The following is a 22,325-nucleotide window of genomic DNA, read 5'->3' on the forward strand; positions in this document are numbered from 1 at the left end:
TTATAATTAGGTAAAGACCACTTTGCTGATGAAAATATAATATTTCCGTGGTACATAAATAAATCATATTATACTTCAGTGGAGTTCTGTATTATTACTATCTCCAATCTATAAATATGTACATAGCCGACTGGAAGACGTACTTTTTAGTTTGGCAGGCATTAAATTCACAGAAAACAAGAGCTGCTTTAAGGAACAGAAATGTCTTATGAACGTCTGAAATCCTGGGCAAACACTTATCCACCTAACAACGTCAGATAAGTCCTACGTCTGCCTTCATTACTGAACAGAAGGTTTTATGCAAACAGATTTTTTGAGACATGAGCTTTGGTATTACCTGCAGACACGCCATGCTAGTTTAACTGCAAACAAACTGGGCGTTTTCAGCTTTAACCTGCAAATCTTTGTACAGTAAGTCATACAAGTGAAAAGCAATGTAATACAGCAATTCAAACAGCAGTTTGGAAAGATGTCTGGATAAGTACACTATACCAATTATTGTACATTTTAGTGTAGCCATTTATTGTAATGTAGTATTCTTAATTGAAAACAACTCCCATATGGATTTATATTTATATAAAGCTTAGGAGGAGTTAAAGATATAATATCTACAGTTCAAAATTATTAGCTGAAAAAAACACCTTGTCAAAACACATTGAAAGGTAACATTTTCTGTGACAGTCAATAATATTGTACAAGTACAATACATCCTTACTGCCAGTAAACATCAGCAAAGCACTGTACTGTACAAAAGGCAAAGATAAGGATGTCTAAAACTATACAATTCCCTGAGAAGTCAAATCCATGCTAAAATTATACATATATTATTCTTCCCAAATGTCCTGATTTCGACAGGACAGTTCTGATTTCAGGGCACATTTGCCAAGACTCGCAAGAGCCCCACACTTACCACAGAGGACGGAAATCATGCATGCCAATGCCACTTCCCTCTAGTGCTGGTCAACTCAAGTTTGCTCTTAGGGGAGGGATAGGCACTACACTTCAGAATCCATGGGCACGCAGTCGGATACTTGGCAGACTCCTAGCATGGCATGACCGATGGTGGGAGGTATGCTGGCTCACTTTCTCCTTCATAGATGAACTCAGATAGTGAGTGCACATCAGTAGACATGGCCATATAAATGGAGAAACTAAAAGATATTAGTTCTCCCCCTTCGCTCATACACTATAGTGGGTGCATGTGTGAAACATACTCATGTTCACGTCATAAACTTTATTTTTCTGCTGAATCTTCAATCAACCCTTTTATTTAAATACATGCACAGTAAGAGCTGTGGAATCCAAAGCAGATGTACTGTAAAAGTAAAAAAGGATCCAAGAGATAAAAGTCCCTGAAAGGCACAAGTCTAATTTGTAAAGTATGATAACCAGTGAAGCAAGGGTACGTCATATCCAAAGTATGTCTATTTTCACCATGGGCTTTAAAGTAATAGAATATCTACATCACTAAGAGAGCTGCTTAAGACTACTTAGCAGCACAGAACACACAGCTTGCGTATGTGATTGACCGGTAATAACCCGCATACAACAAACACAGCTTGAAAGCATTATAGTAATACACTGACCTTCATATATGGTCCTTGGCCTTGCTACATGTTGTTTCTCAGCATGTTATCATGTGACACAGGCGAACAAAGCCATATAGATTCTGTGTTCCTCTAGATATTTAAGTTGGTACTTGTGTACTTTACAGACTCATTGCAGAGAGAACCCAATGAATGTTTTAAATGGTACTTGGTACTTTACGTACACAAGTACCAAAAGTTGTCCCCTCGCAGGTTGTCCCCACCTAAAGAAGTTGTCCCCTCGCGGGCTCGCTGCGCTCACCACGTTTCGGGCTCGGTGGCTCGCTACAAGGCTATATTCCCCCTCTATGCCCACTTGGATGGTAGGGAACTACGCTGGACACTGGCTGCTGATTCAGACATTACCATGATTGATAATAATAATGAGTGTAGGACACTTTGGTTCTCTCTGCAAAGTGCCCGTAAAGTACCCTTAAGTTTTAAGTTTGCAATATATTTTGCACTCATTGGTGCTTTTAAAACATGGTACATAAATATTAAATAAACAAAGGTGCAAGAATATATTTTGCCCCCCCCCCCTCTACGTCCGGCCCGTCACCACTTCACACCGCTGGGGCCCACCCGCTCCTAACGCCACTCCCTCCAGTGGGGCAGCATGATGTCATGATGTCACGCGCGCCATGTCCAAAACAAACTTTATTGACCATAGGGGTGGCCAGCAGTCGGCCCCTATGTATATCCAAATATGACTACAATATATTTACTGTACATATATACAGTATGTAATTATATTGAGTGGACTGTTCTGGCAGCATTCAGTACATTCCACTGATCTTTAAGTTCCATCCTTCTGTTGTGCTATTTTTCAGTACCCAATCTACAGTATGTCATCAAATAAGCAGAGTTATGGTAAAACTTACCCTTGTTAACTCTCTTTCTTCAAAGTCCATAGGGTCCACAGGGAGACATTGGGGTGTAGGTGGGACTTGACTGGATACCAACAGCAAAGCTTTTTCAATCCCAGGATGCTCCGGTCCTTCCCCCTATACTCTCCTCCCATAGCCTGAGCGCAACTCAGTTTTGTTAACAAGCCCAAAGCAGGAGCAGGATAAGAGAGAAGAAAGACTGGTACACTGAAGAATCACACTCTCACAGAGAAGGAACAAGTGACCAAGATAAAAAACCCATAGAAGACAGGAGTGTCAGGGCGGGTGCCCTGTGGATCCTATGGACTTTGAAGAAAGAGAGTTAACAAGGGTAAGTTTTACCATATCTCTCCTTTTCTTCTTCAGGGTCCATAGGGCTCCAAAAGAAGACAATGAGGATGTCCCAAAGCAGCTGTTCAAGGGCAGGGACGCTCCTGAGCTGATGGATAACCCGGCGCCTGAAGGAAGCATCCTGAATGTATCAAAGGCAGAGCCGTAACTAGACTTTTTTGCTCACTGTGCCAGAGAGAAGTGCTCCCCCCCCATTTTTTAAATAGAGACATAAGATAGTGCACCTGAAAAAGGGCCATGGCTTCATGGGGAAGGGCCAGGGAAGAGATAGGGGTACTCCTGGGACAGCCAGGAGATGCTGGGGATAAAAGAAGAGGAAGTTAAAGTGATAATGATAACAGGAAAATTGACAGGCCCAAACAGCGGCCCCTGCCCTGCGGTGCCCTGTGCAATGGCACAGGTCGCACTACCCTAGTTACGGCCCTGATCAAAGGCATAGAACCTAAAAAAGGTGTGGACAGAACACCATGTAGCCAACTTGCATAGTTGTTCAGCAGAGGCGCCACGGCGGGGTGCCCAAGAGGGACCCACAGAGTGAGAATGAGCAGACACTGTAGCTGGCACAAGAAAACCAGTCTGCATGTAGGCCTGTGAGATAGTCATGCAAATCCATCTGGCCAGAGTCTGTTTGTTAGCTGGCCATCCCTTCTTATGGAATCCATATAAGATGAAGGGGGAGTCTGATTTCCTGATGGAACTACAGCCATGGCCAAAAGTTTTGAGAATGATACAAGTATTGGTTTTCACAAAGTTTGCTGCTTCAGTGTTTGTAGACCTTTTTGTCAGATGTTACTATGGTATACAGTACTAAAGTAAAATCACAAGCATTTCATAAGTGTCAAAGGCTTTTATTGACAATTGCATTCAATGGAATTAAGGTCTGGGGAGTCCATGGCCAGGAAACTCCCCAGACTTTAATCCCATTGAGAACTTGTGGTCAATCAAGAGGCGGATGGACAAACAAAAACCCACAAATTCTGACAAACTCCAAGCATTGATTAGTCAATAATGGGCGGCCATCAGTCAGTATGTGGCCAAGAATTTGATTGACAGCATGCCAGGGGCGAATTGCAGAGGTCTTAAAAAGAAGGGTTAACACTGCAAATATTGACTCTTTGCATAAACGTAATCTAATTGTCAATAAAAGCCTTTGACACTTATGAAATGCTTGTAATTTTACTTCAGTATACCATAGTAACATCTGACAAAAAGGTCTAAAAACACTGAAGCAGCAAAGTCACATACTGTACAATGCAGAATATGCAATATAGCTACAGTGGGCACTAAAATCAACTACACAGACTGCAGTGGCTGGTAGGATATAGCGCTGTATAACCTGGCCCTTGGGAGAGGTATACAGGAAGACTGGACCCAGCGTTCCCGGAGACCTGAATGCAGAAAATGGCTGCCGTGTGTCTCAGAGGGGGTGGAGGGTGAAAAAGGAGCAGCAAGACTGCAGTGGAATGGCGCCTTGAGCTGGGGAAGGGGCCACAGGGAGAGCTCCTTCTCCCATGTGGACATTAACCACCGGGTCCCCTGACCTTAAATTGTGCCCTGCACCAGTGCCTGTATTGCCCTGGTGGGCACCAACAAAACTGAGTTGTCCTTAGACTGTGGGCCAGGTATAGGGGGAAGGACGGAGCATCCTGGGATTGAAAAAGCTTTGCTGTTGGTGTCCGGTTCTCCAAATCCCACCTACACCCCATTGTCTCCCTGTGGGGCCATATGGACCCTGAAGAAGAAATATGGATATTGGTTTTCTTGGTACTCTGATATGCCAATAACTGTCAACAATTTAGCATAGATGTGAGGGGTGGTATGCTCCGGCACAGGTGTAGTCGTGCACTTACCTCTCACCTTCAGGCTGCCTGGTTGCAGTTCTGGAGTGCAGGTTGGACGTGGACATAGACTCCCTTCTGGCCCCCAGAAGTGTCGACAAACCATCCCTGGTGGTCTATTGGCTTCTTGCCTTCTCCCGGCAACATTGTCTCCGGCATCTACTTCCAGCTCCCGATGGCCACACGCGGAGCAGTTTCGGCGGAGAGGTTTCAGCAGTAGCATTCTGGTATTTATTCTACCTGCAAACCCACCCATGTAGCCTAACCCTAACCAGCGACAACCTCAGAATGTTGACATTTCATATGGTTACTGTCGACCATCTGACGGATACTATCGTCATGCCTCCTCTGAACATAGCTTATGTAAGAATGCCCTGTTACAGGATGTCAGTCACAAGTAGAGATGCATTTAGTTTGTATAGAACACATATGCTTGGTTCCAGGGCATGCACTCAACACATCAGCTTGGTTCTGGAGTGAAAAATATGCTCTGCAAAAGGATTTGTATTGAAGTCTGCATCAGCCCATAGTTGGGAATGTTACTGACTTAATACTTGCATTCCTACCTGGAACAAAAAGGGGTTAAATGTACTGTAGTTTTCAAAATATTTATAGATACTCAGGAGAACAGGGGTATACTGTAGTTTAATTTATAGTGGTTGACAAATTGGTAAGGGATGTCAATACTTAAGAACAGTATTTGAGCTTGCCAGAGGTGATCTTAAATTGTGAGGAAAGGAGGAAGTTGTAAAAAAGTGACAGCCAATCAAAGGGAGCTGTAATATTAAAATGTAACTTTTATGCAGAGAAAGAAATGAAATAGGTAATAGTGTGCAGAATATCTGGTATAAAGGTTTTTGGATTTGAGACATTAGCAAAACGTATACACAGATGCTTTTAAAACCACTATTTGCTTGCAAGGCAATAGCAATAGGTTTTAGGATTAGGGAGTCTAGGGTTTGGTTTGAGGGGGGGTGATTGGTGCTAGGCACCCTCAGAGAGAGGTTAGGGTTAGGCACCCACCCGGAGGGTTTGGGAGCGGTATGGGGGGGGGGGGGGTTAGGCACCAAGGGAGGGTTAGGGGTGGGGCTCTGGAGGTTAGGATACTTACCTGCCTGTCGGGATCTTGATCCTGTCGGGCAGCAACTGTCGGGCTTTGAACCGGCTGCATTTCAATCCCCTGCTCAAATAACAGTAGGACATGTCCATTATTGCATGTCCCTGTGTATCTCAAATGGTTGTAATATATAACCATTAATATCTAATATCAAAATAAAAAGGTCTGGAAAATCATATTTAAAGTAGCAAATATTGTCCAAAGGTGATCCCAGGAGAGGTGACTGAAGTCCTTTTGAGCATCAAGTCAGATTGAGGTTATGTCTCCATGCACAATGGAGGCTGAAATAGTCTTTCTAAAAATCTTTAGTAAGAATTAGTCTGTGCAAAGAGATTGGCCTGTATTATAAGCTGGTGGTAAACTTATGTAGGCACAGTTTTACAGATAGTTTTAAAACGGCAAAAGGAATAAATGCTAAACCAGACTTGTTTAGCTTTTAAAATGTTAAAAAGTTTTCTAAATTATTCATCTGGCCCATGAAATGTAAATAGCCTAAAAAATGTAGAGCCTACTGTGAGGTAATATTTATAGACCTACAGTAAAAGCAACCTGCTGGGAAGTATTAACTGGAGAGGCAACATCTTTTCAGAACGTTTTTATTGTGAAGATCCGGGGACTCGTTTTTGTATATAGCGATATAAAATTGTGTAAATATATTAAGGATATCTGACCTTTTATCTACTACTATACCAGTATGTTGTTTCAGGTTAAGAAAACTAGAATGTGAGCAATCTCCTATTAGCAAATTAGATTGTACAGTAGTTTACCAGAAATGTTCCTAAATCGATAGAACTGTTATTGCAAATTGGTTATTTTTCCCTGGGTTTTCCACTGGGTAGTTGTTTTTTTCCTTTACTGTGCCATGAGCAGTGGTGTGTTCTGACTTAAGTAAGTGAAATCAATAAATGTTTTAACCATTGGTGTCTTCCTTGCAACATGTTTCACAGGGGTACTCCTCTTACAAAAAGAAAACCTTCATCCCTACAACTAAAGTTATTAATAAGCACCCAGGCAATACAAATAAATTGGTACAGTATACTATTTAGAGCATAATACTACATATATATATATATATATATATATATATATATATATTATAGTATCTACAGGACCCGGCACTCCTTCTTAGGTACAGCAAATGCCCCGATGCCTTTCCCATAAATTAACATATACACCACAGGCCGGGAGGCACTCAATGAGACTTCACATCAAAGAAATAAATCACAGCAATAATTTGCTCTCTTGGTCAACGTTTCAGTGTCACTACTTTTATCAAGACATAAAGAAATAGCAGCAATACATACCTTAAATAGACTTCACCCTGTGCTCCTTCGCCACGCTTCTCCGTCCCGAAGGGGGTCCGATGACGTCATGGGTAGCGTCAATGCACCGGCGTCATCGTCATCCCAGGGGGCGTGTACACCCGTGTGTTAACCATCACCTTGGAAACATAAAACCAATCAAGATACTGGGCACATCAAACGTACTGGTCCACAACATAGCCATATGGTACTGCATCTGAATACTATGTATGAAGGTGCAACTAAAGTAATGCCATATAAAACAAACTGCATATCACAAAAATATAAAGGGTAAGAGAAGGAACAGAACAACTAAGTAAAGAAAACATGCAAACGAATTGATTTCATTGAGAGCCATCGGCTGAAGGGTTTGAAGGTTATGGACCCATATCGACTCGTGTTGCCAAAGGATGCGTCCCCTATCTCCTCCTCTGATGCTGGGGGGGATCCAGTCAATCATTTTGCAACGCAAAGTAGCCAAGCCATGTTTAAAGTCGCGGAAATGCCACAGGCCGGTCAAAAGATTTGCCATCCAACGCAGCCCTAATGCTGGACAGATGTAGCACCATGCGCTCTTTTAGTTGATGGGTTGTCTTTCCTATATAAAGGAGACCACAGGTGCACCTGATGTAGTAGATAACATACTGGCTAGTACATGTAAGGGGATATTTGATGTACTGTACATCTTTTTTCCAGAGCGAGGATGCACAAAGGTGTCACCTGTCCCCAATGTCTACAGGTAATGCAGTCTATGCATTTAAAGTTCCCAGCTTTCTTAGTAAGGAAATGTGTGGGGGGGTTGTCTTTTATGCTTTGAGACGTCATTATGTACCACTAGATCTTTAATGTTGTGACCTCTTGTAAGCTGGAGTAATCCGGGTGTCCTTAAGCATCTTAAGTGACTGATCGAAAGAAACGATAGGCCACAATTGCCTTGCTGTTTGCATAACCTCCCGTGAAGAATGTGAAAAATCTTGTATCCATAGGAGCTTTTTATCTTTCGGTGCGGTCCTTGCCGGATTGAGAGCTGCCCCCTGGATATTTTTAAGGCTTTTTCTTAAGCTTCCTTCAGTAGTCTAGGATGGTATCCTCTACTAAGGCATTTTAAGATCATATTGTCAATCTGTAGACGATCATCTGCAGGATCGCTGCAGATGCGTACAATTCTCAAGAACTGCGAGTATTGGAGGCCTTTTTTCAGGGCTGGAGGATGGAAACTATCGGCCTGTAGGAAAGTATTCCTATCCGTTGCTTTAAAGTATATTGAGGTACTGATATCCAGGTTATCATTAATGTTTATGGCTACATCAAGGAAATGTATAGACTTGGGGATAATGAGTATGTAGATAGCACACACTAAAGGTGGGTACACACTAGACGATATGTTACACGATTCGCCCAATTTTGATGCATCGAAACGTCAAATCGTGTAAAATATGTCCAAACCGTGAGTGTCCACTCATGATCATGATGCAAGTAGTAGTTGTACATCACATCTTCACATCTTGCCTACAGCAGAAAAGATCTGCCAGTCTCGTACACGATTTTCTGCAGATTGTTCGTATGCTGGCACTGACGATCTATCATCCATTCCGTATCACTTAACTGACATATCCCTGGACACGCCCAGTCTCCATTTTGTGCAGCATCATGGAAGGAGACGGATGCGATTCGCCGAGCAGTTGGCCAGTGGCGTAACTAGGGCAGGGCCGCCGGGGCTTGTGCCCTGGGCGCAGTAGGACAGGCAGCGTGCGCGGGGGGGGGGATATGCTGCCGGCCACGGTACATGTCCGCCCTAGTCAGTCAGTGTAGTGTGACCGTACTACACAGTAACACACACATAGCCACCGGCGCAGGGTAGTACACTCATACTACCCGGCGGTGATGTGTGTGTTTCAGCAGCCAATGAGAGTCAGACAGACTGTGCCCACTGCCAGGCTGGAGCTCACTCATGACTACCGAGCAGGAGGATGGAGAAGCAGACAGTGGCGGGTGCGACAGGATCGGGGATTCAGGTAAGTCAGTGTTTTGTGTATGTATGTCTGTGTGTGTTATGCACTACTGGCTGGGGGCACTGTATCACTACTGGGGCCACTGAATAGGGAGGACCACTATGAGGGGCACTGTATAGGGGGGACCACTACTGGGGGCACTGCATACTGGGGTACTTAAGGGGCACTACTGGGGCCCTCATAAGGGGGACCACTACTGGGGGCACTGTATAAGGATGCACTACTGAAGCTACTGTATAAAGGGCACTACTGGGGGCACTGTATAAAGGGCACTGCTACATGGGGCCCTGCTACTGGGGACATTGCAAGAGGGGCACTACTACTCAGGTCATTAAGGTGCATATGGAATGTAATATTTCCAGAGTGACGATAAATTGGTGTGTCATGTCGACGCGCCATTTCAGTGGCCATGCCCCTTGTGGTATATTTTTGTAAGCATAATGTAGTGCTGCTGAGCACCAATGTATCCACTGACCACCAATGCATTTAAAGTGCAAACCCTGTCCACCAATGTCTATTATACATGACCCACCCACTGACTACCAATGTGTATAAATGCATGACCCACCCACCGACCACCGTTCCGTGCCCCCTCTGCTGTCCACCATTGTCTATTATTAAATTAATGACCCACCCACTGACCACCAAGGTGTATAAATGCATGACCCACCCACTGATCACCATTCTGTGCCCAGTCCTATTGTGTGTGTATATATAATATAGATATATATTAAAAAAAAAAAACAGTATAATTCATATTATGAACATAATACATTTATAAAATGATTCTAAATAAAACTTTTTTGAAAAATGCAAAAATAAAAAATAAACTTCAACATTAAAACACTGTAACATTAAAATAGAATAACTTAAAACATTAAAAATTAAGACATTAAAAATACTAGAAATAGAAACAACATTGAAAATAAAAAAACAAACAAACTGTAAAATCACTAAAAATTGGTTTGAGAAATGTCCATTTAATTTTTTTTTTCCCATAGAAATGTCTTTGGATAAGGATTGCAATTTTATCACTGGCTTTCTGGAACTTTTGCAAGCCAAGGAATGTCTCTGGAGGGTCATCTGTCATGACTATGCCAACAAGCCCAAAAAATTATTGGCATTGGAGTAGTTGGTCCAATATAGCAGGCGATACTACAGTGACGCAACAGTTGATTGGGTGAGGAGTAAAACTCAGAATCTCAGGACAGTTTTTGTTACAGAGAGATAGAAGGTGGAAGAGTCCAAAAGATCTGGAGCATCCGTGGATGATGTGTACCACCCCACCTTGTAGTATACAATTTCATCTCCTTTCTCCTGGAGCAAGAACATGACCGAGGGTCAGTTATCCTGATGGCCGAGCGAGAGGGAGAAGATGAGGTGGCCGAAGTTGCCAGTGTGGCGTCAGAGGAAGGTTTGGTAAGTAGAGACACAGTGCAGTACACACCATGTTTGAAGCTGTTTTTTTTTACATTCATTTCTTTCCTTTCCCCAAAAGTCTGCTCCATTTTTTTTTCTGAGACAGTCCAACTGCCATGGCACTGCCCCCGGTCCATTAATATAGACCATCTATTCCTCCCTCACTTGTTTTGCACGGGCAGTCCCTGTTTTGCCACAGATGACAACTGGCCAATGTCCTTAGGGTGGTCATGGTCGTCTGGCATAGCTGTACCAGATGCCCCCTGTTGTGTTGTTTTGTGCCGTAGAAAGTTATGCAGGACACAGCATGCCAAGATGACCCAGTCAATTTTGTCCACACGCAGGCTTATTATGGTGTGGAAAATGCAGAAGCGGTTACTGAGAATTCCAAACGCATTTTTTACAATACTAATTATAGATCCGATTCTCTCTGGTCAGGCCCCTTTGCACATATGGCTTCATGAAATTCTCGTATAATGCGAAAGCCTCGTCGGCCACAAAGACAAAGTTTAGGCTGTGCTTCATTTCCTCCACTGTTGGCAACTTCATTTCCTCCGCTATTGGCAGGTGGGGTGATGCGGATGTTTCCCATCGATGGCTCCCCCGCAGTTATGGAAATTCCAACGCTGTTATTGCAAGCAATGGTTTTCCACTCATCCACCGTTGTAGGAAACTAGAAAAAAAAGGAAATATTAGTTAAAACATGATCATTAATTTTTGGTTTATTTTTTTCCAACAGACTCCCACCCAAGAACTGGAGTTGGCAGGGACTCGTGATTTAAGTCTCATCGGCGAGAGTGAGGGGGGGGATAACACTGTCTCCATGCCCATCACAAATAGTTACACAAAAAAGAAGGCGTCAGCAGGGAAGAAAACAGCCACAGACCACACAGCCTGCAGACGACTTCTTGAGGCAGGCTGAAGAGGTCTTAAGAAGGCCCCCACGACCACTTTGATCACCTAACTTCCCACATAAATAGCTCCATGAGGTAGATGAGGCCTGACATGCAGCTAGAATGTCAGTGTCTGCTGTATGATTTGGTAATCAGGGGGCTGAGAAATCATGTCACAAGCCACCTATATTGCTGACCCTCATCCCTACCCACCTGCCCCTCCCACCTGTGATGCCTCCAACCCAGTCGCAGCCTACTCCCCCACCCACTAACACGTCTACCTCAAGCCAGGCTATTTATAGTACCCTTTGGGAGTCTGAGGAGGAGGCTCCAGAGTTTTACAACCTTTAACAGTTTAATTTTATGTTTCTCTACAATTATCAACAAGTTTTATCTTTCCCAATAGCTACTGTATGGTATACTGTATGTGATGACAACGCTGATTGGACACGGCCACTAAACACATGGCGTAAGGATAGACTGTTGGAAGCCGGAGCCACAATATGTACTTGCGCCATGTGTTTCTTGCCCTATTCAATCCAGCGTCTGACCCACCATATATCATGGAGCAGCATAGCTATTGGGACTGATAAAACGGGAAACAATCGGGAAGCCGACTGCCTAAATACCGGCAGCCGGCTTCCCGACTGTCACTTCCCGGCAAGGGTGAAATGCCGGGCGTCTACATGTAGACGCCTGCTTTTCCCCGACGCCGGGAGACCGGCGCCCGGCATCCCGATTGTAGTGATGCCGGGCGCCGCGAGCGGGCAGCCGCGGGGGGGGGGTTAGGTTTAGGGCTCCAGGGGGGGACTTAGGGTTAGGCACCCCCCCAGGAGGGTTAGGCTAGGGGGAGGGAGGGTTAGAGTTAGGCACCCCCGGGGACGACTTAGGGTTAGGCACCCCCCCGGGGGACTTAGGTTTAGGCAGCGGGGAAGGGGGTGGTTAGGGTTAGGCACTTAGAGGGGGGATTAGGGTTAGGCACTTGGGGGGGAAGTTAGGGTTAGGCACCCCTAACGAGGGTTAGGGTTAGGGGGTTTAGGTTAGTATATACTCACCTATCCACGATCGGGTTTCCAGCGCTGTCGGGCTTCCGCTGCTTCTAACTCTGCTTTTGTCGGCCTGCCGCTGACGGGAGGCCGGCGGTATTTCATACCCATTCCGATAAAACTTGTTGATCATTTCCTTACATTATAAATGCGTATACAGTAAAAAAAAAAATGCATTTTCACAGTTGTTTTTTCCATGTTTGGAATGCCAATTTTATAGTGTTGTCATAAAGAGAGTTTTATTACACGCAGCCATGTTGGCAGCAAATGTTTTCAAAGTGTTTTTTTTACACTTGTTTTCTACATTTCCAAAAAAATTTAAACTTTTTTCTTTCTAAAGAAATTTATGTGTAGTGTGTTTTTTCTTACCTTGCAAAACTGGTACTTCAGAACTTTGACAATAGCCTTGCAGGTCTCCGGGATCATGACTCCCAAACTTCAGGTCAGCCAGGGACCTTACTGTAGCCAAGTACCTCAGGGTAGCCACCAGCCTCTCCTCAGCAGGGGTGGCCCTCCGCAGCTTAGTATCCTGCCTCTGAATATAGGGGGTCACCAGACGCAGCAACTCCTGGAAGGTCGCATCATCCATGCGCAGGAAGTTGCGTTAGTCGTCCAGATTCTTCTCCCAAATCTCCATCAGTAGCGACATGAGAGTGAGTATGCCTCTGCAGAAGCCACTCCTTCGTCCAGAATGCTCTCCTCCTTTGCTGGGCCCTCTCCTTCACATCCACCCCAGCATAGGCTAGCAAAACTCTATAGCGATAGGGATCCATCACCACAGAAGACAGGATAGAATGCAGCAAAAACAGACTTTGTTAAGCCAGGCAAAACAAAGCAGAGCACAATAGGAATGTACAGCATTCAGCAGGTATAAACCAAGCCTCACTAGTCACAGAGCATACGTGCACATAGCCAAAATGGCGCCTGCTTTATATACAGTACTCCCTAGTTAGGCCTGTCCATTATTTAAGTTTTGCTGATATCATCGTCAGGTGTCTGGCAAGCTAACGATATATCGTGCACGATCTAATGATTCGGAGATCGTTAATGATGCACGATAGATCGTTGGTCAGATTGGACACTTTTTAGCACCATATTGTGTCCTGGAGTGCCGGGGAGAGTTTAAGTGAAAATGCTCATGACATCGCATTGTGAGCACATCGTCTAGTGTGTGCACACCTTAAATCTCCTGCAGGAGCACAGATTCAGGTAGGCCCTGCACCCTCAAATAATTTTACTGACCTGTACTGAGGTTGTGGGCTCAATTACCACTAATGCCCTGTGTGGAGTTTGTATATTCTCCCTTTTCTTGCGTGGGTTTCCTCCGGGTACTCGGGTTTCCTCCCACAATCCAAAACTATAGTGGTAGGTTAATTGGCTCCCAGCAACAATTAACCCTAGTGTGTATGTGTACCTGTGGTAGGAATATAGATTGTAAGCTCCACTGGGGTAGGAACTCATGTGAATGAGCAAATACTGTATTTTCTGTAAAGCGTTGTGGAATATGTGTGCACTATATAAATAACGGGCAATAATATAGTTTATATTGTTTTATTCTTTTTATGGGCCAATGGTGCACAATAAGAATATAATAAAGATTACCATAAAAAAAATCAGTAGTTGGACACTACTGTAGTTGGAAGACTGTTAAAACACCAGGTAAACCAGTCATTGAATTTGATCAAAAAATACTTATGAACTGGTAAAAAAGACAAATACAGATGTGCCCTCATACATCTAGCCTCTTTGCGTGTTAAACAGCCCTTCTAGTTGCGCCATGCCGTGGCCTGACTCGGTAGTGCCGAGCGTCTTTTCGTGCAACTTTTTACCTTCAGATGCATCCTATTAGCACAACAGTGCTTCTGTTGATTAAAATGATATGTGGCATGCCCCTGTTCTGACTGCAACTGCGGGTGTATCTGCATGTGAAAAGTTACGTTACAGTGTTACAGCACCGTGCTGTAACACTGTAACGTAGTGTTTCGCATGCAGATACACCCGCAGTTGCAAACAGAACATAGACATGCGCCGCATATCATTTTAATCAGCAGAAGCTTCTTATGCATTCTATTCGCACAACAGTGGTGCGAATAAGACGCATCTGACAGTAAAAAGTCGCACGAAAAGACGCTCTGTGCTACAGAGTCACACGCACTCACACGTTATATGCAGCGCACAGAAGATAGATGTGCGTGGACACACCTGTATCACATGTAACATAATATTGCAAGCGATCTGCCTCTGCATTGTACATTTTATTTGGATTGGGTACGGGATGCCTGCACTCGGGATATTGGCAGTCAGAATCCCAACAAGGTTAGGATACTTGTCAGTCAGTATCCTAACCCTCCCTGGTGCCTAAACCCAACTCCCACCCCCCCCCGTAGTGCCTAAACTTAAAACGCCCATAGTACCTAAACCTAACTTCCCCTTCCCGGCTACCTAAACCTAACTCTCCCCCCTTAGTGCCTTACCCTAACCCCAGTACTTACCGCTGGCACCGAAAGTCTGACAGGTGTTGGAATTCCGGTGCCAGCATTCTAAGCGATGGTTTCCCAGCTGTCAGGATTTTTACCGGATCCTTTTTATTTATATGCACATATTTAGCTAGCTGACCATGGCGTTGATTCCGAGTCAGATGCATCTGTGGCCGCTTTTCTGTACAGCCGTGGCTACCTGCTTATTAGTTTATGCAAATTCCGAGAATCGACCTTTATATACTAAAAATCTGTGCAACTGCATCTACTGTTCTTATATCTGCTGCTGTCATCATTAGTATCAGGACTTATACCAATCACATGCTGGGTGCAAAAGATTCTCCATCTGCACGCTACAATCGATCAAGGAAATCTGGCCACGACACCCTCACAAGATTGAAGAGTTCCATGTGATTGCATGGTCGCCGCCCAGTTACCACTTCACAGAAACTGCGGACTACCAATCTTCGTCTGTGTGGCAGCAGATAGTTTTCTTAAAAATGAGATGTTTGAATACAAAATAATCTGCAGCGATGTCGCACTATTCCCTTTGGAGATATATAAGCTTGCTAATAGAAATTAATGCCACTTTTTTTTTTTTTTTTCTCAATACAGTTACATACTGTAGATCTAAAATACGTTTAAGCTTAATGTGTAGGTTACACAGAGATTAATGCTACATATGGTATCATACACCTTTGTACCTTAGAATTTATATGCCAGTGCCTACAACCCCATTCATCTCCTGTCTTGTTATAGTATTCATTTCCACTACGTTCTTTGCGAATGTTCTTGTTACATAATATTTTACTACTCAAGCCCCACAGGATAGAAGAATAAATGAAATGTATTCTAGCGTTTGGTATAGGCAAAAGAGAGGCTGTAATTCCAAGTATGGAACTTCTTCTCCAGTGAATGAACAGCTGGATATCTATAAAAATATTTAGGGGTAGAGTTGTGTCCTCAATCACCTAGCCTTAACACGCCATGTGGTGCGAGACACCTGGTGCCAGTGAACCAAGATGTGTAACGTGAACTTTCTTTAATTTTGCATCTTATTTGCACCGTAGATGCAGTGAAACACCACTCAATCTGTACCAGTCAGGCCTGGCGAAATGGCTCTGTTCTGCCAGGTTCTAGAGATTGAAAGTTCACCAAGGAGGAGGTGCTGACTGTGAGTTGGGACACGCACCTCAACCTCCAGGGTCCAACACAGAATTGATGGCTACCCAGTGCGCAGACGGTGTCTCATGGGCAGGTCATTGGATTGTACCCCGCCTCCTGAATAGGCTCCTATAATGCTGGGAACTTGCGCACCCTGTCAGATCCATTCTTCAGTAAAGAAACAGACTGCAGCTTCAGTCTACTTTCTCTTCTCTTCCAGTAGGTGAGGTACCACAACAGTACATCCTCAATTTGCTTCAGGCATCTCATAGCCCCCAGAGTTGCGCACATGCCTCTGAACCGCCAAACAACAAAAAGAATGGAAAATACTGCCATCTCAAGCAAAGAAGAAAAAAAAACACCAACTCCTGTGGGGACTCAACAAAAAATTAAAACGAAATGGCAAGCTTCTTGCAGCAGAGGGGAAGGAGATTTAGATTTAGTGTTCCATTTTTCAATGACAGATAAACACCATAACATTTTACAAAGCTTAAATGTTTTGTAACAGGACATTTTAAAATTGATGTTACCCTAATGCTTGTTAGAAAACTTAGCTTTGCTGTGTGTTTGATTGTAAGGCACATGGGCTTGAGGTCTTGCTCAGCTTATTTCATTTTGTGGCCTTTTTCAAAGTATTTATAGATGTAGAATATGTTTACAGTATCCAATATCAATATCATCTCTATGCTGATGATACTCAGATCTACCTTTCCTCCCCTGACCTCTCTCCCTCTCTCCTCACTCGTGTCTCCAACTGTCTCTCTGCCATTTCATCCTGGATGTCCCAGTGATTTCTTAAACTTAATATGTCTAAGACAGAGCTAATCATCTTCCCTCCCCCCTACATAACCACACTTCCCACCATTTCTTTATCAATTGATGGCACAACTATCTCCTCTAGCCCCAAAGTGCACTGTCTTGGAGTTATCCTGGACTCCTCCCTCTCCTTCAAACCACATATCCAGAATCTCTCACAGTGCTGTCGCTTTCATCTTAAAAATATTTCAAAGATTAGACGCTTTCTCACCCAGGATGCCACTAAACCCTCATTCACTCATTGGTCATCTCCAGATTGGACTACTGTAACCTTCTCCTATCTGGCCTCCCCAAATCCCTTCTCTCCCCTCTCCAGTCTGTCTTCAATGCTGCTGCTTGGCTCATCTTCCTCTCAAAACGCTCTGCATCTGCCTCCCCTCTCCTACAAGCCCTCCACTGGCTCCCCTTCCCCTTTAGAACCCAATTTAAGGTTCTCACACTCACTTACAAAGCCCTCAGCCATTCCTGTCCCATTTACATCTCTGATCTCATCTCCCTTCACTCTCCTGTCTGCCCTCTTCGTTCAACAAATGCACGCCGCCTCTCATGCCAATTGATTACTTCCTCCCACTCCCGCCTCCAAGATTTTGCCCGCGCTACTCACCACCTTTGGAACTCTCTCCCGCTTCCCATCAGACTCTCCACCTCTCTACAATCCTTCAAACGGGCTCTCAAGACCCACTATTTCATCAAAGCCTTCCAGCTCTCATCTTAACTTGCTGCTACATACTCCTTCCTCCCCATCTACGCCATCTGTGTCACCCCTGTTTGTCTGTCCCTCCCCCTTAGAATGTAAGCTCCTATGAGCAGGGCCCTCTACCCTCTTGTGCATCTCCTTACTATACCTTCATCTACTTCTTACTCTCTACCAGGGCACCTAACACTTGATTGCTTTGCATTGTTGCTTATCTGGGTGTTATGGTCGTGAATGTAGCAATGTATACTATCCATGTCCTGTAATGTATTGTATTGTACTGTACTGTAAGTCACTGTAAATCAATCTATTTGTTTATGTACTTTGTAAGGCGCTGCGGAACACTTGTGGCGCCATATAAATAAACGATAATAATAATAATAATACAGTAGATGCTATGTCTTATCAAAAAGCCATGTGCATTTTCCTACTTGAGCTGTCCTACAATAAATATTTGTTCAGACTTACAGTATATGTTCACAGAGTAGTACGGAAAAATGGCAACATTACTACTCAAAATATAGTTAATAAGAAAAAAACAAATGATCAATTCACACTTTTATTTGCAATATACATTCATTTCACTGTAAACAATATTTTTTCTATATGTCAAACAGTCTATATTGAATAGCTCAAACATTTGATATTAAACTTGCCAAATTTGAAAACACAAAAGTAAAGCTTGTACCTGGGTATGGCCAATAAAGTAAATTAATAGTTACTACTCATTACACATCACACGTGTGGCTTTTAAATTCTCTTTCCATTTACTTGCAAACACACACAAACACATGAATTTTTATTATCTCTGTGTCAAAATCAATGCTTGTTCCACACTGGTGCTGCCATGGGTCCTTGTACTGACCGCTCAATTGTTATAAATTCATCAGGGTTGTCTATTGCTTGATAATGTATTAACAGATCCTGAATTGCGCGCTCTTCAATCTAAAAACCAGAGAAAAAAATATTTGAGCTTCAGTCTTTCTAGAATACTGTAACCTGAAATAGTAACACAATTACAATGCACATTAAAGTCATAAAGTAACAGTGGTTTATACTTCCCATGGAGAAAGTAATTTAAAAACGTATGTTTTAATAACTTTCAATAGTGCACTAATAAGACATCATGATTGACAAGTGTCTGTAACATAGGTTACAATCTTATCCCAGCCATGCGATCTTTGAGAGGTTACCATCAAATAGGCGCTTTAGAGCTCAGCGATCACGCACAAAAAAGTTGCATAACAGTTTTTTCCCTAGTTCTCTGCGTATGCTAAATGGTTGTAATAATCTTGACTTATTTATATTTATACATTTGTAATGTACAGTGCATCTGGAAAGTATTCACAGTGCTTCACTTTTTCCTCATTTTGTTATGTTACAGCCTTATTCCAAATGGAATAAATTAATTTTTGTCCTCAAAATTCTACACACAATACCCCATAATGACAGCTTGTAAGAACTCACATGTACATAAGTATTCACAGTCTTTGCCATGAAGCTTAAAATTGAGCTCAGGTGCATCCTGTTTCCACTGATCATCCTTGAGATGTTCCTACAGCTTAATTGAAGTCTACCTTTGGTAAATTCAGTTGTTTGGACATGATATTGAAAGGCATACACCTGTCTATAAAAGGTCCCACACTTGACAGTGCATGTCAGAGCACAAACCAAGCATGAAGTCCAAGGGATTGTCTGTAGACCTCCGAGCCAGGTTTGTCTCGAGGCACAAGTCTGGGGAAGGGGACAGAAAAATATCTGCTGCTTTGAAGGTCCCAATGAGCACCGTAAATGAAAAAGTTCGGAACCACCAGGACTCTTCCTAGAGTTAGCCGGCTGTCTAAACTAAGCGATCGTGGGAGAAGGACCCTAGTCAGGGAGGTGACCAAGAACCCGATGGTCACTCTGTCAGAGCTACAGCATTCCTCTGTGGAGAGAGGAGAACCTTCCAGAAGGACAACCATCTCTGCAGCAATCCACCAATAAGGCCTGTATGGTACAGTGGCCATAAGGAAGCAACTCCTTAGTATAAAGCACATGGTAGCCCGTCTGGAGTTTTCCAAAATGCACCTGAAGGGCTCTCAGACCATGAGAAACAAAATTCTCTGGTCTGATGAGACAAAGATTGAACTCTTTGGCGTGAATGCCAGGCGTTATGTTTGGAGGAAACCAGGCACCGCTCATCACCATGGTGGTGGCAGCATCATGCTGTGGGGATGTTTTTCAGCAACAGGAACTGGGAGACTAGTCAGGATAGAGGGAAAGCTGAATGCAGCAATTTACAGAGACATCCTGGATGAAAACCTGCTCCAGAGCGCTCTTGACCTCAGACTGGGGCGACGGTTCATCTTTCAGCAGGACAACGACTGTAAGCACACAGTCAAGATATCAAAGGAGTGGGTTCAGGACAACTCTGTAAATGTCCTTGAGTGGCCCAGCCAGAGCCCAGACTTGAATCCGATTGAACATATCTGGAGAGATCTGAAAATGGCTGTGCACCGACGCTTCCCATCCAACCTGATGGAACTTGAGGGTGCTGCACAGAGGAATAGGCGAAACTGTCCAAAGATAGGTGTGTCCAGCTTGTGGCATCATATTCAAAAAGACTTGAGGCTGTAATTGCTGCCAAAGGTGCATCAACAAAGTACTGAGCAAAGGCTGTGAATACGTATGTACATGTGATTTCTTAGGTTTTTCTTTATACTAACTTTGCAAAAATCTAAAAAAAAAAACGGTTTACACGTTGTCATTATGGGATACGGTGTGTAGAATTTTGAGCACAAAAATTAATTTATTCCATTTTGGAATAAGGCTGTAACATAACATGTGGAAAAAGTGAAGCGCTGTGAATACTTTCTGGATGCACTGTAACTGCTGCTTGTCTTATCATGTGGTAATTTGCTACATGGTTTTTCCTTGACATCACTTATGCTGTTAAAGACAAAAACGGATTCATTCATTAATAAGAGGCTAGTGAAGACGCTATTTGTAATCCCCAATCCTTTATTATTTAGATGCTGTTATTGCTGCTACTACTACTATTTGTTTTTAGAAAAAGTGTCAGTAAAAAATACAAGTCCCCAATATGAAAGTACAGTATGGTTACAAAGCATTTGCAATATTGGCATACCATGCATTACATATACAGTAACACATGCATGGAACCAAGGTGTGTAGAATGATTCTAGTAGTTACCAAAATTTTGGGCTGTTGTCTACCAATTGAGGTGAACAATGGGTGGACACTGTAAATCTTGAGGTTTCCCTTCAATTACCTTTCCCACTGGACTACTACAAGAGGACATTTTTCTATTTTAAGCTTAGCAACTTTAAACGGCAGTCAATAGGTCTTATGAGCGGAAGGACCAATAACCGCTGCATGGAGCAGCCACTAAGGCTCTGGCTAAGGATGCGCAGCTTAGAGAACACCTGCCAGAAACACATCATACAGTACATACACACATCATACATACAGAGTGTACACAATAAACTCCATGTTTGGAGAACAGACTACTCATTTACCTGGATAAGAGCCAGGGGCTTTTCTCTGCTTCTAATAAGAGCTGCTTCTTGCTGTTTTTCTTCTTCAACAATGGTTGTAAAAGTGACAGGGACCACGGATGGTTTGTTTTTGCTTAATAACAAAAGCCATGGACTGCAAAGTAACAAGACATAATGTAACATGGCAGTGACCGCTACAATATTTATGGGTCACCAAGAGACGTTGAAGGCCCAAGCAACTTTTATAGTAAATCTAGACACAGAAAAGCATTTTATGTGAGTAGTGGGAGAAGTCCATGAAATCCTGGGTAAATGTATTTATTTTTTTGTAACTAGAAGGGACTTGTTGTATTGTAGTGCAGAAATCTGCCAATATAAAAGGGAATAAACCAAAGGCTGTTTAGTATGTATTCTCACTCCAAATAGATATTTTCTATTACAAAATATATAAAGACATTAGCTATGATCTAATTTCCCCAAACATCTCAATTTATGGCACTTGCCAATCAATAAGTGCGAACTGCAACTGATTAACAGTCTGCTGTCCACAAAAGGACAATATTGTCTGATCCAATGTCATCTTACATTTGCCTTTACCCATCTAAGTAAACATTTTGTAAAGTAACTACATATATAATTTATTACACTTGAAAGGCTTTAAATGTACATAACACATGCATTACTTGGAACTCTCTTGTTGTGGCGCACATTTCATCTTGGATTCATGGGTCACAGTCTCAGATGGTTTTCTGGTGAGACAGAAAAACAGACAATAAAATACTGCAAAACCTTGCATAAAAAAGAAAGGGGAAACAAAAAGGTGTCACGCTTATAAGAATATACAAGCAATACCAGTAAATCCACTAAAAAGGACATAAAAATATGCAATGTATTACACTGTGCGGCACAACAAATTACTCATATTTGAAACAAATATCCTTCCATTTGGATCACTTAGACCCAGACTAAACAATGTATATTAGGTGTATCCTGTAATCAGAGAATAACAAAATACATGCATCACTTATTAATAAACTATCTGCCTGACTGTAACAATTCCTCCATGCTCAGAGAAAAGCCAACATGGTGTGACAATGCCCAGACATGTATGTGTTTCCATTACTGCAAGATCAAGAAAAAAGCTGAGAACTACTGGAATACAGGAGTCTAACAAGGTTAATGGGACTTCTTTCATGACAATCATTACAGAAATGTAAGCCAATT

The 22,325-nt window shown here is 42.9% G+C and overlaps 1 protein-coding gene across 2 annotated transcripts in view; it reads right to left on the minus strand.

The window, feature by feature from the left end:
• Positions 1 to 18,144: 18,144 nt before the first annotated feature.
• Positions 18,145 to 22,325, minus strand: part of IBTK (inhibitor of Bruton tyrosine kinase) — a 147,150-nt gene continuing 142,969 nt past the window's right edge. The window contains exons 27-29 of one of the 2 annotated variants that reach the window (XM_088471752.1): positions 21,785 to 21,850; positions 21,123 to 21,255; positions 18,145 to 18,546 (exon numbers count right to left, since the gene is read on the minus strand). In XM_088471752.1, the coding sequence (XP_088327878.1) occupies positions 18,421 to 18,546; positions 21,123 to 21,255; positions 21,785 to 21,850 (325 nt within the window). In that variant the 3' untranslated portion in view covers positions 18,145 to 18,420. Of the gene's footprint in view, positions 18,547 to 21,122; positions 21,256 to 21,286; positions 21,468 to 21,784; positions 21,851 to 22,325 lie in introns of those variants that run through there. The other variant, XM_088471761.1, reaches the window with a different exon arrangement.

Source organism: Taudactylus pleione, unplaced genomic scaffold (genome assembly GCF_031769625.1).
Source record: "Taudactylus pleione unplaced genomic scaffold, aTauple2 ptg000015l, whole genome shotgun sequence".
NCBI lineage: Eukaryota > Metazoa > Chordata > Amphibia > Anura > Myobatrachidae > Taudactylus > Taudactylus pleione.